Source organism: Lithobates pipiens, unplaced genomic scaffold (assembly GCF_037356315.1).
Source record: "Lithobates pipiens isolate NorthernLeopardFrog02 unplaced genomic scaffold, aLitPip1_a1.2 Scaffold_16, whole genome shotgun sequence".
In the NCBI taxonomy this organism is placed as follows: domain Eukaryota; kingdom Metazoa; phylum Chordata; class Amphibia; order Anura; family Ranidae; genus Lithobates; species Lithobates pipiens.
Genome location: NW_027507748.1, coordinates 107,535,466 through 107,553,598, shown reverse-complemented (window position 1 = coordinate 107,553,598; position 18,133 = coordinate 107,535,466). Strand labels below are relative to the sequence as shown.

The following is an 18,133-nucleotide window of genomic DNA, read 5'->3' as shown; positions in this document are numbered from 1 at the left end:
AGCTTCTCCTTCATGTCTGAATGTTGATGTTGGCCGCCTCAGATTCTTTTCCAATCATTTATTTCACATATATTTGTTTTAGTTGCTTTAACTTGCCTTTCTGTCTAGGATCATTTCCATTTTTAACAAATAACACTTCAGAAAACATAAAGAGGCACTCAAAAGTGTCAAAGGTATCCAACTTATGCAACTTTTCCACATTTCTGGATAGCAACTGGCTGGACCACTCAGTATAACTCAGTATATTGTTGATGATAATGTTTAACAGCTTAAAGTGCAGGATAGTCTCATCGGGTATTGATTGTCCTGTTAATGATTTCCAAAAACAATCAAAATTGGCCAGACTGATTTTTTTTTTTTTTAATGAAATGGGTCTGTTGATTGTCACACCCTGGCTTCCTTGACTTAGGATGGGAGTACGTTCTACATCTATTGTGAGATCTCTTTATAGTCTGTGAAGATTTACCATCAACACCTAATGCTGGCATACATATAGCCGTATTATCCTTAATTGTAACTATTGTTTAAGTGAAACAATCATATCATATTTTTCTGAAATCAACCACATTAAATGGGATGCTACCTCAGTAAAAAAATGTTTTAATTGAAAAAGGAATGACTGACCTTGGCGGAAAATTCAGTATATTCTGACTAACTTTATTTTTGTCTTTGTTAAGATAATTTTCATTTTTATAATTAAATGTCATGTAAATCCATTTAAACTGTTGTTGATCAAATAATTATTGTTTTGTTAGACCTACCTAAACAATTCATTCCATTTATATCCATTCAAATAGGGCTTCATGCTGTATATATCTTGGTAAATCTAATGCTTACTATATGTATATGTAAGAATAAAATATTGACCCATTAGAGCAGTGATTTTCAACCAGGGTCTCGTAGAACCCTAGGGTTCCTCCAGAGGTTGCTAGGGGTTCCATCAGCTTTGGCAAATTCTGCCTCTCAGATAAGTTCCCACTGACACCATTGATCTTTTTAGCTATCTGTAAGGAGGTAATTCTTCCCAATGACCATCATACTAATGTATCAGGAGTTGTAGATTTCAAATTTTTAGCAGGGGTTTCCCAAGACCGGAGAGCGATTTCAAGGGATCCTCTGTGTTGAAAAGATTGGGAAAGGCTGCATTTAATTGTTTTTAATGATGCGTCCTTGAAAATAAAATAAAATAATTTGCCCAAAAAAAAAACCCAATATGGTTTCTGATGAGACTGATCATACCTTTTATGGCTGGGTTCACACTAGAACACGCAGTGGCTCACAGTAGGAGTCCAGTGTGTCTCCATTCACTGTTTCAGTCTTTTGGGCTGTATTCAGACCTGAAACAGACCAAAAGACACACAGGGCTTCCTGTGCAATTCGCACTGGAGAGATGTGTGAACTGGCTCCATAGAGAGACTGTCACAATCTCCTGACATGTGAATTGGATGTGGAAAAAAACATATTATTGAAGGACTGTTATACTGAAAGGTTGTATCATTCCGAGTACGGACAACATAATAAAAATAACCCTTTGAGCTATAGTAAATTGGAGTCTTGGCTGATGGAAAAATTGTGGGGGTATGGGGTAATCTAAGTTTGACTACTTAAAGGAGTGGAAATTGAGAGTGGGAACTCTTTAAGTATGGAAGAAGTAAGGGTTACTAATTTTTTAGTTTTAAGGTTAGGTTCTTCCTCAGTAGAGACTACACTGATATCATAGATGTGTGCAGCCAATTGTATTAGGGTTTGCACCCCAAAGCTCAAACACACATGCATATATGTATATATTTACACTAAATTACCAGAAGTATTGGGATACCTGCCTTTACACGCATATGAACTTTAATGGCATCCCAGTCTTAGTCGGTAGGGTTTAATATTGAGTTGGCCCACCCTTTGCAGCTATAACAGCTTCAACTCTTCTGCAAAGGCTGTCCACCAGGTTTAGAAGTGTGTCTATGGGAATGTTTGACCATTCTTCCAGAAACGTATCTGTGAGGTCAGGCACTGATGTTGGATAAGAAGGCCTGGCTCACAGACTCCACTCTAATGTGAAGGCCGGTCAAGTTCCTCCCCCCAAACTCGCTCACCCATGTCTTTATGGGCCTTGCTTTGTGCACTGGTCCAGATCATTTGGTGGAGGGGGGATTATGTTGTGAGGTTGTTTTTCAAGGGGTTGGGCTTGGCCCCTTAATTCCAGTAAAGGGAACTCTGAAGGCGTCAGCATACCAAGACGTTTTTGACAATTTTATGCTCCCAAGTTTGTGGGAACAATTTGCGCAGTGTGTACCAGTGCGTACCAGTGCACAAACAAGGTCCTTAAAGACATGGACTTAGCAAAGGTGGTGGAAAATGAACTTCAAGTGCAAACATTCACATCATAATAGTGACTAAAACATATAAAATTAAGTGTAACAATCTAAAAAATAAAATAAAATCCAAAGTGCTATAATGGTGTGAACCTCCCAACTAAAAAAATTGTTGCACTTGAAGTTCATTTGTACTGCAATTATCTGTAGAGGGGTTTCCACCATCCTTGCTAAGTTTCATTTTGTATTTATTTTTTCAGTTTGATGTGTATTTTATGTGATGTTACATATCACAGAGACAGGTATTGTGGTAATATTGAAGTTTATGGAGATTTCTATACATTAGAGGGTTCCACCATTATTGTAGAGGTGTTGATTAGTAATTTTTAGCACTGCACTTTTTTGGAAACACTGCTTGGCACACTGGTTGGCACTGATAGGCAGCATTGATAGGTGGCATTGGTTGGCACTGATAGGTAGCACTGATTGGCAGCACAGATGGGTACTGATTGGCAGCACTGATGGGCACTGATTGGCACTGATAGACGGCACTGATTGGAAGCACTGATAGGCAGCACTGATTGGAAGCACTGCTTGGCACTGATTGGCACTGATTGGAAGCACTGATTGGCACTGATAGGCAGCACTGATAAGTGGCATTGGTTGGCACTGATAGGCGGCACTGATTGGCAGCACAGATGGGCACTGATAGGCAGCACTGATGGGTGCTGAGTGATGGCATTTGTTGGCACTAATAAGCGGCATTGATTGGTAGCACTGATGGGCATTAATTGGCAGCACTGATGGGCACCAATTGGCAGCACTGATTGGCAGCACTGATGGGCACTGATTGGCGGCACTGATTGGCACTAGTAGGCAACACTGATTGGCAGCGCTGATGGGCACTGATAGGCAGCACTGATGGACCCTAATAGGTGGCACTGATTGGAAGCACTGATTGGCACTAATGAGCATCACTAGGCAGCACTGATTGGAAGCACTGATGGGCACTGATTGGCACTAATAGGTGGCATTGGTTGGCACTGATTGGCAGCACTGATTGGCACTGACATGTGGCACTGACAGGGGGCACTGATTGTCACTAATAGGTGGCATTGGTTGGCTCTGATTGGCACTGACAGGTGGCACTGGTGGGCACTGATTGGCACTGACAGGTGTCATTGATTGGCACTGACAAGTGGCACTGATAGGTGGCATTGGTTGGCACTGATTGGTACTGACAGGTGGCACTGATGGGCATTGATAGGTGGCACTGATTGGCACTGATCTAGGAAAGGGGGGTTTCACATTGAGCAGTCAGCGAGGCATGTAAGAGCCGCTCAGTGCTTAAAACTGTAATGTAATGTCACTGCTTGCAAAGACAAGCTGTCAAAACTCAGCACTGATGTCGGGGGTGGGCGGGACTGAACAGCTAGGCTATCAAACACAAGCCAGTGGAATAGGGGCTGGGCGGTCCGCTCTGTGTATGTGGCTCCACCCCCTTTCTTAAGCAGCCCAATCATTGGCTGGGGTTTGATAGCTGAGAAAGGGGGTAGAGCCACATACACAGAGCAACCCGCCCAGCCCCTATCCCACTGGCTTGTGTTTGATCCCGCCCACCCCCGACATCAGCGTCGAGTTTTGACAGCTTGTCTCTGCAAGCAGTGATATTACATTACAGATTCAAGCACTGAGTGGCTCTTGCATGCCTCGCTGACTGCTCAATGTACAACTATCTCACAGGCAGCGTTCTATACAGTCTCTTGTAGCATTTTACAGCAGATCCCTGGACACACATTAGGGTGTGCCCAGGCACACCCGGCACACCCCGTGCGCATGCCTATGATTGGTCTACAGGTACCCATATCCCAAATATTGTCAAAAGAAATGATAAGGAAATTGGGGCAATAGAATATCCACATTACCTTCATAGGAGATACACAAGAATTTTCTTAAAAGCACAAAACTTTTTTGGATACAATAATATTTTGTGTTTTTAAGAAAATTCTTGTGGATGTCCTATGAGGGTACTGTGAAAATCCTATTGCCCAATTTCCTTGCAATTTCTTTACTCACTTTTTATCTTACAGCAGTCCTCTTGTGAATTCCCTCCTTCCCATCTTCCCCACACTTGTTTATTATCACAGCTTTAAAGGGATCCTCCTATAACCCCCCACCTCCTACTTCCACACCTGATTTTGCCCATTGCTATAACTGGCTTCCAAACCTTTATCAAGTGAGGCCATCTTTTAAAATAACTATTATATGATTATTTAATGCATATACTTCTCAGCAGCCAAGGTGATTGCACAGTAATGTGTATGACTAATGCCCCATACACACGATCAGAAATTCTGCCAGCAAAAGTCGGATGTGAACTTTTGGTCAGAAATTCCGACCGTGTGTATGCTCCATCAGACTTTTGCTGTCAGAATTCCAGCCATCAAAAGATTGAGAGCAGGTTCTCTATTTTTCAGTCGGAAAAAGTTCCTATCCAAAAATGCGTTCGTCTGTATGCAATTCGGACGCAAAAAAAAAAACACGCATGCTCGGAAACAATGCAACGCATGCTTGGAAGCATTAAACTTAATTTTCTCGGCCCGTCGTAGTGTTGTACGTCACCACGTTCTTGATGGTCGAAAGTTCGAAGAACTTTTGGGTGACCGTTTGTATGCAAGGCAAGCTTGAGTGGAATTCCGTCGGAAAAACCATCCAAGTTTTTTCTGATTGTGTGTATGGGGCATTACTTTGCCTTCAAACTTGGGCCGTGGGAATGGTCAGTAGATGCTGTTTAGTTGTTATGAAAATATGCAAACCCACTTAAATTTCATATGATAGCATTTTATGAAGGCACATATACGTTTTTAAAAAAACAGATCTCAAGATTCGCCATATTTTTCAAAAGTCTTATAGATTACTGCTTTAGAAGCATTTAGAAAAATGACTTGTGAATTAAGTCACAAAATCAGTAAACCATTCCAAACAACATACAGTATAACCACAAGGACAAATAATCAATGGTACAAATGCCTTGGAGCATAACATTTTGTTTTATAATCACGTGTTTAATTTGTACTTTTATTTTATCCCTCATCTGGTTTATGGTTTCCTGGCATTTTCTTTCTCTAATGTTCATCTGTTATATAAAATTATTGGTATTTTTCTGCCATTACTTTCTGGACATACAAGGCAGATTATATTGTTATCAGCCAAGAATATATGCTTGATATACATGCTTTCATCCTTTCCCCTGGCTTTTTCTATATCTATTTAGAGAGTATGACATCATCTCTCTGTGGAGTATTTCCAGATATCTATAAAAAATAAATAAAAGAGATAATACTTCATTACAACCAAACTTTGCTTAATATCAAAGTTTACCAAAGTCCATCTACAGTATGAATATAAAAAGTATATGATTAATTCACTAGAGGAAAAGGCATTTTACCAACTGAAATAGTCCTATCTGTTTACTTTTCATTATTCCAACTCCTGCTACCTGCTAATCTAGCCAACAGCACAAAAAATATGCTTGTTTACTATAGTAATCCACTAGACTGTGAAAGTTGTGCACAAAAAAGGCAGGCATAGAGTTTGTGACTAGTCACACTCACCAGTATTGCCTGTGGGCTCCGTGCAGCTCATTTTATTCCATTACAGACTTTTCAAGCCTTGTTCTGCACTGTCTCTGTGTGGAGGTGGCCAGCTTGATTGTGGCAGGGCTTTGCTTCCCCACATCAGAGCTTCCAACAAGGAGAACTGTGCAAATTACAGTAGTAACATCACCAAAAGTCAGGCAATAAAAAAGGTATAGCCCTCTCTAATTTTGGCTGAACATGAAATATACATTTGGCTTACCCGGGGGCATCTTCCTAAAGATTCAGCTACAAACCAGAAACCCAACGTTGCTCAAGGCATCTAAAGACCCCCTCCCCATCATTGTGTGTCTGCACCAAATCCAACAAAGCAAGAACGCTAGGTTTTAAAAGCTTACTCTCAATTAGGGATGAGCCGAACACCCCCCGGTTGGGTTCGCACCACAACTTTCGAACGGACCCCAAATTCGTATGAACGTTAGAACCCATTTGAAGTCTATGGGACTCGAACGTTCGAAATGAAAAGTGTTAATTTTAACAGCGAATATGCAAGATACTGTCCTAAAAAGGGTTTGGGGACCTGGCTCCTGCCCCAGGGGACATGGGTCAATGCAAAAAAAACTTTTAAAAACGGCCGTTTTGGCAGAAGCACCGATTTTAATGACGATTAAAGTGAAAAAAAAAAGTGAAATATTCCTTTAAATATCGTGCTTGGGGGGTGTCTGTAGTATGCCTGTGAAGTGCCACGAGTTTCCTGTGTTTAGAACAGTCCCTGCACAAAATGACATTTAACGGAAATAACGTCATTTAAAGCTGCTTGCGGTTTTAATGTTATATCTGGTTCCTGCAATATGGTTGAAAATCATTGAGAAAAATGGCATGGGTAGCCCTCCCTGCCCATTACCAGCCCCTTTGGGTCTTGTACGCATATTAAGGGGAACCCCGTACCCATATTAAAAAAAGGAAATACGTGTGGCCCCCAGGCCCTATATACTCAGAACAGCAGTATACAGGCGGTGCAAACATGACAGGGACTGTGTAGGTTTGTTGTGTTAAGTTGAATCTGTTTGTAATGGTACATTTTTAAAGTGTAGCTCCAGTCAAAAAAACTATTTTTAAGCTTTTTGGAAAACATAGGGAAGGGTTATCACCCCTGTATAATTTGTTTTGCTGTCCGTCTTTTTCAGAGCATGCAGACAGCACGCACAATCTCCTACCGCTGACTGCAAGCTCTATTTAAAACGAGCAAGATAGTTAGCTATATAGGTGGATATAGTGGTGTATACTGCGTTCAGAGCACGCAGACAGCATGCACAATCTCCTAACACTGACTGAAAGCTCTATTTAAAAGGAGCAAGATATTTATCTATATAGGTGGATATAGCGGTGTATACTGCGTTCAGAGCACGCAGACAGCATGCACAATCTCCTAACACTGACTGAAAGCTCTATTTAAAAGGAGCAAGATATTTAGCTATATAGGTGGATATAGCGGTGTATACTGCGGTCAGGGCACGCAGACAACAACCACTACAGAAGAGCAAGAACGAAAAATCGTCCGATAACGATCGGTGTATACTGTGTTGAAGGTACACAGAACACCCACTAACTGCTACAGATGCCAACACACTACACAAGGCCGCCGCGCTGGCGGCCTTATATAGTGTGGGGCGTGTACTACACAGCCTGAGCTATGATTGGCCACAGGCATCCTGCCTGTGGCCAATCATGGCTTTCCTCGCTGCCGGCGCTGTGATTGGCCAAGCATGTGGGGTCACAGTGCATGCTTGGCCAATCATGAGCCAGCAATGCACTGCGCCATCGCAGTGCATTGTGGGCCGTGAGCGCCACACGAATTTGGTGCAAACGGCCCATAACGTTCGGAATTCGCCGAACGGGCGAACAGCCGATGTTCGAGTCGAACGTATGTTCGACTCGAACATGAAGCTCATCTCTACTCTCAATGTATGCATGGCTATAGTGTATATGTCCTATAGTTAGCAACTTGAGCTAAGGAACCACACAGAGGTGCCTTGGTGGGCATTATGGTTTTGCAGATGAGCAAATGAACTGAGTTGTTGAAACAATTTTTGTTTCTTTTTTTGTGCTGACTAGCTAGCCAATGTGCTTGAAAATGTTAGTATTTCTTCACTATTTTTAGTTTTTTAGTTCTTTGTGGAATATGATATACTTGGCAAGCTATCAAGTTTGGTTGCCGAAAAAAACCAGCAGCCTGTGAAGCTATTGAGAGCTTCTAAAGGACAAGAGGTACCAATGCATGGAACATCAGATGAGAAGGGACTTGTGGTTGGGATAGAAAACATTTTTACACTAGTGTTCATTCCTTCCCTCAATAATGATACATCGCTCTTTAATGGCAATAATAATACATCGCTCTTTAATGGCAATTTAATGGAAGTGGGTTCAGAAGCTCTAGCCACATCAAACCAAACAATGCCAGTAAGGGACAGTTAGATTAATTATTAATTTAGTGGTGGATTGTAGCAGACAATAGAGTTAAAACATGCAGACACACCCATTTGAATCTTGCAGGCACAACCTACTGTTGGAGCTAAATTGGTTCTTAATGGAGACAAAATCTGGTCTATTTACTCTTGGGTCTGTGATGATAAAAAGGCATCTCAGTTGTAATGCATAATGTATGATCAAACTATTATTCATTCTCTGTGCAGTTATTGATGAAGAATGGCAGAAGACACAGTGCATGCCTCGAGAAACCTGTGTTGATGTTGCGAAGGATCTTGGCACTGCCACTAACACGTTTTTTAAACCACCCTGCGTCTCTGTGTTCAGATGTGGAGGCTGTTGTAATGAAGAGGGAGTTTCCTGCCTAAACACCAGCATATCCTATGTACTCAAATCGGTAACAGTATTTTACTTTGAAATGTACTTCTTCAATTTCTTTAATGGCAGCATCCTCCATGTTAAAGCCCCCTTTACTTTAAATGTAATTTGAATAATTTATCGAAATTCTTTATTAAACCATTCTAAAAAAATTACCTAATATATGTATAATTGGCCTTATACACCATATTACCAAAAGTATTGGGATTTTAATGGCATACCAGTCTTATTCCGTAGGGTTCATTATTGAGTTGGCCCACCATTTGCAGATATAACAGCTTCAACTCTTCTGGGAAGGCTGTCCACAAGGTTTAGGAGTGTGTCTATGGGAATGTTTGATCATTCTTCCAGAAGTGCATTTGTGAGGTCAGCCACTGATGTTGCACAAGAAGGCCTGGCTCGCCGTCTCCGCTCTAATTCACCCCCAAGGAGTTCTATCGGGTTGAGGCCAGTCAAGTTCCTCCACCCCAAACTCACTCATCCATGTCTTTATGGACCTTGCTTTGTGCTCTCAGTATTGAACCCTACAGACTAAGACTGGGAAGCCATTAAAGTTAATTTGCGTGTAAAGGCAAGCACCCCGATACTTTTGGTAATATAGTGTATCTGGCAAAACAAACAAGATCACCTATTAGATGAAAATTGTCTAACTTGAAGTTATATTTAGAAGATACTAAGTTTGTTTTATTCTGTTGGTTGGAACCCTCATCTGGTTTTTGTTGCTATCTGAGTCCCCATTGTGAAAACTATCGCTTTCTTGTGACCACCTGTCACCTGTACATAGTTATAAAATGAGACAGAAGCCCTAACGCTTCTCCATTCAATCCGACAAAGATAAAAAAATTTTTGCCGAAATCCCTTTAAGAATCAATGCAATTTAATAAACAGGAATGCTTTTAGTTTTTCCACGGGGTTGATCTACTACTAGGGTAATAGAGAATGTTCACTTGGCAAAGTAAAACTCTTTCTCAATGAATACCCAGTCTTAAATACTACAAAGTGTGCAGGAACAAGTCCTGCTGATGTATGAATTTTACTGGCACCCAAATGACAATCTTTATTTACAACATTATTAAAACAATGGCATTGCGTGTATAAACTATTTTAAAATCAATAGTGTCACAATCCGCTTGACCAGCAGATGAGAATATATACACCTCTACATATAAGTTACAGTATATACCTTACAAAATTAGAGGTGTCTGCATTGTGGTTACAGTATGTATCTTCTGATAAATTGTGACACTAAGTTCATACACGCAATTCCGTTATTTTAATAATGTAAAAAAAGATTGTCATTTTTTAAATATTTGTGTCTGTCTCATGTGAGTGCCACAAAAATCCATACATCACCGGGACATTTCTGCAAACTTTGTAGCATTTAGGATATTATTCGGATGTGCATGGGTAGAGGTCCCCCCTTTTCTCTTAAAAAAAAAAAAAAAAAAATATGTCTTGCATTTTATTAGATAACTGAAGTTAACACAGTTTTGTTTTATTCACTTTGCTAGGAGAACACGCTCTCCTCCTTTAGTAAATTAACCCCATTGCATGCTTTCATTGGGGAGAGTTTCTTTTACTTCTTCCCCCAGAAAGAAAGGAAGTAAGAGGAAATCTCGCAAACGCCAGGGGAATTCTTAGCTGTTGTTACTGAAACAGATGTTTACATTGCAAGGTTTCCTTGATGAAAACTCTAAAATGTGGAATTCCTTATCATATTCTGTTCAAGAGGAAATGGCCACAAGAAAAAATAGAGAGAATGAATATCCCCAGGGGCAATAAAGACTTCAATAAAAAAACTGGCAAGGACTGGCTGAGATTCAATCCATCTAAGGGAAGGCTGTTTGTACTGATCGACCAGCCTGCCAGGTTTTTTGCACACGATTACTGCTGACGGCTATAGCCACTAGCAGTAATCATTGTGTACTGCCGGAAGAACACAACACTAATGGAGGAATTACCCCATCAACACTAATTGTGTTGATGGGGGAACTGAGTGATTTTCTTTCCTGCAACCCATAGCTACAGTAAAAAATAATCACTTCATCTATGGCTTGCCTTCCCCAAACTAAAAAAAATGTGGCTTTACATATACTTTGCAATCATGTGGTCCAGTTTATCAAGAATGAATTAGAAGTTTTCCACAGTAAGGGAAGGGAAAAAAGGGAAGAGATTTTTACTTTGTGACTATGCCATTGCTTAGAACAGTCCTAATTAAAAAGACACAGTGAGTTTGGCGAGTTCTAGGACAGTGTTTCTCAACCTTTTTTCAGTCAAGGTGCCCTTTAAAATCATGCACACTCTCAGGGCACCCCATTCTAAGTTGCAAAAAACTAAACTAATAGTTTTCCATAATGCAACAGCATCCACACACATAAGATGCCCAACATTGGAGGTGATTTATTCTTCCAAAAAAAAATACACCTTTGCATACTGGTACTGACTAGTATTCCAAAGTGTATCTTCTCCCTTAGTTTCTCTCTCTTGCCCAGCTAATGTGACTCCAGTGCTTATGGAGAGGGCAGGGGAGGTGCAAACAAGAACACTATGTAATGGTGCACATTGAAAACCTGTGGCTTTGTGTAACTAAAAGGTAGGCTTGATCCACCCATTGGCTTGTCTACAATTTTGGGGCAATTTTTAGGCATTTTGTGTCTGGGTACCCTGGTTGAAAAAGGCTGATCTAGGAGATGACATGCTGGTGTCAAGAGCACAAAAAGCATCTAGAACACCTGCTGGTGGTACTCTGGTCCTTGGGCAAGATAGGGTACTTCCATCATCATCAGCACTCAACAGAGCCTTAAAATTAGTCATGTTCGCTGCTGGAAGGCCCCATCTCTGGAGCCAATAAGACCTTCAGCATTGTACTTGTGCACCATGATTTTTGTTCCTGTCTGATCTGCATCTGAACCTGTCCTGACCTGCGCTGACTTTATATGTTCTCTGCAATCCTACCCCTTGCCTGACTACACTTTGACCTACCGTATATACTCGAGTATAAGCCGAGATTTTCAGCCTCTTTTTTGAGGCTGAAAGTGCCCCCCTCGGCTTATACTCGAGTCATCGCTGTCTGCCCGCTCGATCAGCGTGTCGAGCAGACAGACAGCGGCCATTCTATTCAAAAGCCGCGCCTCCGGCTCCGCCTTCGCCTGTGATAGGCGGAACACTGAATTTCCCAGCAGCCTGTGTTCCGCCTATCACGGACATCGTATCATCCTCGTACTACGGACGAGGATGATACGACGTCTGTGATAGGCGGAACACAGGCTGCTGGGAAATTCAGTGTTCCGCCTATCACAGGCGAAGGCGGCGGCGCAGCTTTTGAACTTTACAATGGCCGCCGACGAAGAGGGCACGGGACGGAGGCAAGGGAAGGCACGGCACGGGACGGGACGGGACGGCGGCGGCAAGGCACGGCACGACACGGGACGGATGCAAGGAGGCAAGTCACGGCACGGGACGGAGGCAAGGAGGCAAGGCACGGGACGGAGGCTCGGGACAAAGGTAGGCTGGACACACACACACACACACACACACACACACACACACACACACACACACACACACACGGATGGAGACACACACAGGGATGGATGGATGGATGGAGACACACACAGGGATGGATGGATGGATGGATGGAGACACACACACACACAGGGATGGATGGATGGAGACACACACACACAGGGATGGATGGATGGATGGATGGAGACACACACACACAGGGATGGATGGATGGATGGACACACACACACACAGGGATGGATGGACGGACACACAGGGATGGACGGACACACAGGGATGGACGGACACACAGGGATGGACGGACACACAGGGATGGACGGACACACACACAGGGATGGACAGGCATGTCTCACCCTCGGCTTATACACGAGTCAATAAGTTTGCCAGTTTTTTTGGGGGTAAATTGGGGGCCTCGGCTTATATTCGGGTCGGCCTATACTCGAGTATATACGGTACTTATAGTTAGTTAGCTTGTAGTTAGTAATTTGCTTCACTTGCATGTTATACTGTTTAGTTACTGGCTTATTATATGTACATGTTATGTATTGTATGTTCACTAATAAATTGTGTTGTCTTTACTTAAACAGTGGTATCTTCCTGTGTGTAGCTCACATATCTGATCCCACCAGATCACAGGTAACCTCTTACTGGTTTCCTTTTCGCTGGTCTCTAGTCTGTCAACGTTCTTGTTGCGTGATTTTCCTGTCTGTGAAGAGTCTTCCCCTTTTTAAATATACAAAAAATACTCCCAAGCAAATTCATGAAAAAAATAATACTAGAAATGACTGACTATTTTAAATATATTTATTTTCATAGGTTTTTCAAATTTCTCTACCACTGACACAAGCACCTGAACCTGTAACTATCAAAGTTGCCAATCATACAAGCTGTAAATGTTCGCTGGTTGGTCGTCATCCACCCACCATAATACGTAGATCTATCACATATCCGGAAGATGGGTTAGTATTCTCACTAGCTATATTGTTTTACTTATGATAAACTGTGGACGGTTGCAAGCCTCTGACTATTATTGCTGTGTGAGGGAACGTTTTATCAGAGCAAATTGCAAGTCTGGTATTCATTATCCATATTCTACAGAACATTTATTTTGAGACCTGATAAAACACTGCCATTTCGTTTTCCATATAAATAACATCGTTTTTGTAGATTAGGCAATGCGCCAAACTGTCCTGTTTACACGAAGGAACATGTGGTCTTCTTTCTCTGATTCTTTGCTCTTGTTAGTGCATGTAGACTGTAAAAAAAGTTAAAGGGTAAGGAAACATTTTAAACAGAAGTGAAAGCAAACAGCTAAATTCGCATTTCACACACATTATGTAAGCATACGTTTTATTACCTGCCAGCTTTTTTCCTAATTAAAGGAGAAGTGTAGCTCTTTTGGCCATACTTCTCCTGTGGGTGCACTTAATTCTGTGACCCAGATTCAGCCGACAGTGGGCAAATGTCCGCTATCAACTGACATCACAGAGTCGGTACAGGCTCTACAGGGATCCTGACAATATTATCAAGATTCGTCCAGATGCCTGACCAGCAGCTGGCTCAGCTGCTTAGCAAGCCGCTAGGAGCCTGAGCCAGCTGCCTCTACCCCCTCCACAGCCAAGCTTTGAAATGAAATCTTTATATTTGAAATTAAATCTTTATTATTTTGTGGAAATAGAATGGCGTGGGCAGATTTCTGCCAGTCACAGGCTGTGTCACGCCCCTCCAGCCTGTATCTTAGAACAAGAGGGAGATGAAACCTCCATTAATATACTTGTAATATCCCACCCCCATTGTGTTTAGCTGGTTAGTAAGCATGGAGGAGGAGGGAGGGACTGAGTGGGCTGTCCTTTACCCCTGTGTATACGTCAATATGTGTGACTCTAAATTTACATGGGCTGCTCAGATGTGATGGGGATGAAATGCTCAGCATAGAAACTCACTGAAAACTGAGCATGTGCAGAGTTGCCACCACAACTGCAAAAACCCTAGCTGAATTGGGGACATGAACAGAAGGTGGAGATAGAGAGCAGCAGGATCAACCATGTTTTTTGCAGAATACAGCACAGAAAATTAATCTCATAGTGACTGTGTGAGTATGACCAGCATGCAATACAGCATTTATTGATAGTTTTTTACAATGTGGGTTTAGTGACACTTTAAAGTGTCTGGCAAACGACAATAGACAATAAGGATCTTAGTGCGGGAGTAGCTCACTATTCATCCCCTTTTCGTAGCAAGAGTGCTGCAATCCACAGTAATCACCTCTAGTAGTTTCAGGGAGAAAATTACCTTTTCTGTGCAATCTCTTGAATGCCAGGCTATTTTGATTATTATTACAGGTTCTTATATAGTACCGTGAACTTACACAGCATTTTACACACACACACACACACACACACACACACACACACACACACACACACACACACACACACACACACACACATATTGTGCATTCAAATCAGTCCATGCCCTCAAAGAGTTTACAATCTAAGGTCACTAACTCACATTCATTCATACATACACATACTAGGGCCAACTTAGACAGGAGCCAATTAACCTACCTACCTAATTTTATTGTGGGCCGCATTAGCTCTATGGTTGCCCTGTAAGACCATATAATTGTATCTATTTTGGATCATATTAAATAATTGCCTTTGCATGTGATTATTACTGGTTTTAGTTACATAGTTACATAGTAGGTGAGGTTTAAAAAATACACAAGTCCATCAAGTGCGACCTATGTGTGTGATTATATGTCAATATTACATTGTATATATATAATATATACAATGTAATATTGACAAAATATATATATATATATTACAATATATATATATATATATATTTTGTGGATGTTCAGGTGCTTATCTAATAGTTTTTTGACCCTATCGATGCACCCACACTGAAACCACCACCTGTGGAAGGGTTGACAGTGAGCATAAAAAATAACATACGCTCGGGGAATCTATACAGGGTCAAAACAAGAACACGACAACCTAGGTGAAAATACTCTGACCACAATGCACCAAATCGTGGCATTGTGGGCGGACGCGTGCCGGCCGCGTACTTCGTGACAGTGCCCGCAGATCCCGCGGACTCGATGTCCGCCGGGCGTCCACGATTGTGTCACGGAGTGGAAGAACGGGGAGATGCCTTTGTAAACAAGGCATTTCCCTGTTCTGCCTAGTGACATGACAGGGATCTACTGCTCCCTGTGATCGGGAGCAGTAATCGCTGTCATATCAGTGGTAGCCCATCCCACTATAGTTAGAACTCCCTAGGACACAATTAACCCCTTGATCACTCCCTTTAACCTCTTCCCTGCCAGTGTCATTTACACAGTAATCATTGTATTTTTATAGCACTGATCCCTGTATAAATGACAATAGTCCCAAAATGGTGTCAAAAGTTTCCGATGTGTCTGCCATAATGTCACAGTCATGATAAAAATTGCAGATCGCCGCCATTACTAATAAAAAAAATAGAGAAGTAGAAGAATACATATTGGCCTAAATTGAGAAAGAACTTTTTTATATATTTTTTGGGGAATATTTATTATAGCAAAAAGTAAAAAATATTGCTTTTTTTTCAAAATTGTCGCTCTATTTTTGTTTATAGCGCAAAACATAAAAACCGCAGAGGTGATCAAATACCACCAAACAAAAGCTCTATTTGTGGAAAAAAAAAGATGTAAATTTTGTTTGGGTGCAACATCGCACAACCTTGCAATTGTCAGCTAAAACGACGCAGCGCCGTATCGCAAAAAGTGCTCTGGTCAGGAAGGGGAATTATGATTAAAATGGGTTGTATATTGCTTTGGTGCAATGGCTGCTTTCAAAGATTTGTATGACAGAGCCATGCGTGTCTAATAAGCATTCTTACACAATAAAAAGGAATGCCTCACAAAAAAAGCAGGAATATTATTGTCTGCATTCCTAAAAACATGTGTTTTGTCCTCTGTTCACTAAGGGGGTTGATTTTCTCCCTGTAAACAGCAAGATTTTATGAGGTAAACATGGAGGATTTAACGTGATGAATAGGTACAATAATTGTACAAAAAGTATGGTGCCATTCTCTAATATGTACATTTCAATTCCAGGTATGCAAATATGCATTCAGTTCTAAAGAACTGTAAAAGATTGTGTTATGTGCATGCTTGAGTAGTGAGGACAATGGAATGATAAACATGACTATTCCAGTGTGATCTGTTTCCTATTAACTTATTCTGCTGTACTCAGATCCCCTGCAATGTAAAATAATATGTCTGGCCCTAAAAATGCCTCAGAGGTAAATAAATTGGACATTTAATATATGCAGGCTAAAAGCAGAATAAAACAATTGTAATACAATATACACAACAATGCAACAATAAAGCTATTTGTTTTATAACAAGCAGTAAAAAAGTAAAGAAAAAAAAATGCTCATCAAGGAAATAACACAAAATCAACACGCTGAGATTTGTGAGAGACACATTTCATGGCCAAGTAGGGAAAAATGTCAATGGTCGCAAAATTGTTTTATTTTTTATTCTCATTTTATTTAATTTTATTTTAGTAAGTCCGCAGCAATAAATAATAATGAAAGCAAAAACACTTAATAAAAAGTGGGTTACACGTTTAATTTATTTGAGATCAGCATCTGTACAATTAGCACAATTGCCTTGCAGCCCTCACATCATCATTTAATGAAGATCTGTGCTGAGAAGAACATACTGATAATGAGATCTGATGACCCTAAGCTGGGGAGAATGTGAAAGTCATGCTGAACACATGACTAGTGTAGTCTGAATGTTCCCCTTATATTATTCCTTACCCATACCTTCCCCTATTAGAAACGAGACCACACCATAGGTTGGAGTAAACTGGCCACAACAGCCTTTATTAAACATAACTCAAAATTCACTCCAATAACTTGTAAATATGAAAATATCTAAATATATATAGATATATAAATATAAATAACTTTATTACCATTAAACCACATTAAATAACATTAACTGCCCATTCTGGTGATCTCTGACGGTGACCCCACTTAAGACAATACCAAATCACTGCGGTACACCTCACCAACTTCCCAAAGGCCTCCACCTGTGACCGGTCGGAGACAACTTCCGCCAGTGAACATAACCGTATTCCCTCCAACGTTCAGGAATACCCAGAGGGGCCGATCGTTAGATGAGCCCCCCACACCCTCAGATCCCTTCTGAGTACCTGTCTACCGGCAGAAACCACCAGAAAACACACCGCCAACACAGGAAAACCTTCAGCTGCCGTGACAACCGACGAAACCTGCAAAAGAAGAAAAGACCAGCAACAAACGACACAACAAAACAAACACATAACATTAGGGCGGGAGGGCGGGAAAAACTGCCTCCTCTGTGTCACGCTGGGATCCGAATGATCCCCTAAAGCCACACCCCTCCCTTTTATATGACCCCTCCCCTACACTGAACTTGCTTCCTGCAAACCTTTTTCCTCAGCTCCACCCATAAAGCTTAACCCTCTGTGTCCCTCATCCACACTGTCATGTCCAGCACTCCTTATATCATTGCATTCATAATCCGTGCTTCTCTGTGCTGCTGTACTCATTTCACCAAAATGTGCCCGTCTGCGACAAAACATTTAGACTTAAACCTGCTTTTTATGCTGCAGCAAGGGGTAACAACTTTAAAAGGCACAAACAAGACTGAACCCCCCCCCCATGCTAGAACATGGCTCAACTGAGGGCATATATTAGGACACCGTAAACTCCAATTAAACAACTCGGCCTGGAATCTGCACAGCCTGTTAGTGAGCTTGATTGTAAGTGGGGTCTGTTGACCCCAAGCTGAAT

At 41.4% G+C, this 18,133-nt stretch overlaps 1 protein-coding gene across 1 annotated transcript in view; it reads left to right on the top strand.

Annotated features, from left to right (window-relative positions):
- The window catches only part of VEGFD (vascular endothelial growth factor D), a 91,251-nt gene that overhangs the window by 61,687 nt on the left and 11,431 nt on the right, over window positions 1–18,133 (top strand). Inside the window, 2 exon segments of the mRNA XM_077480233.1 lie at window positions 8,599–8,789; window positions 13,112–13,254. Of these exon segments, the coding sequence (XP_077336359.1) occupies window positions 8,599–8,789; window positions 13,112–13,254 (334 nt within the window).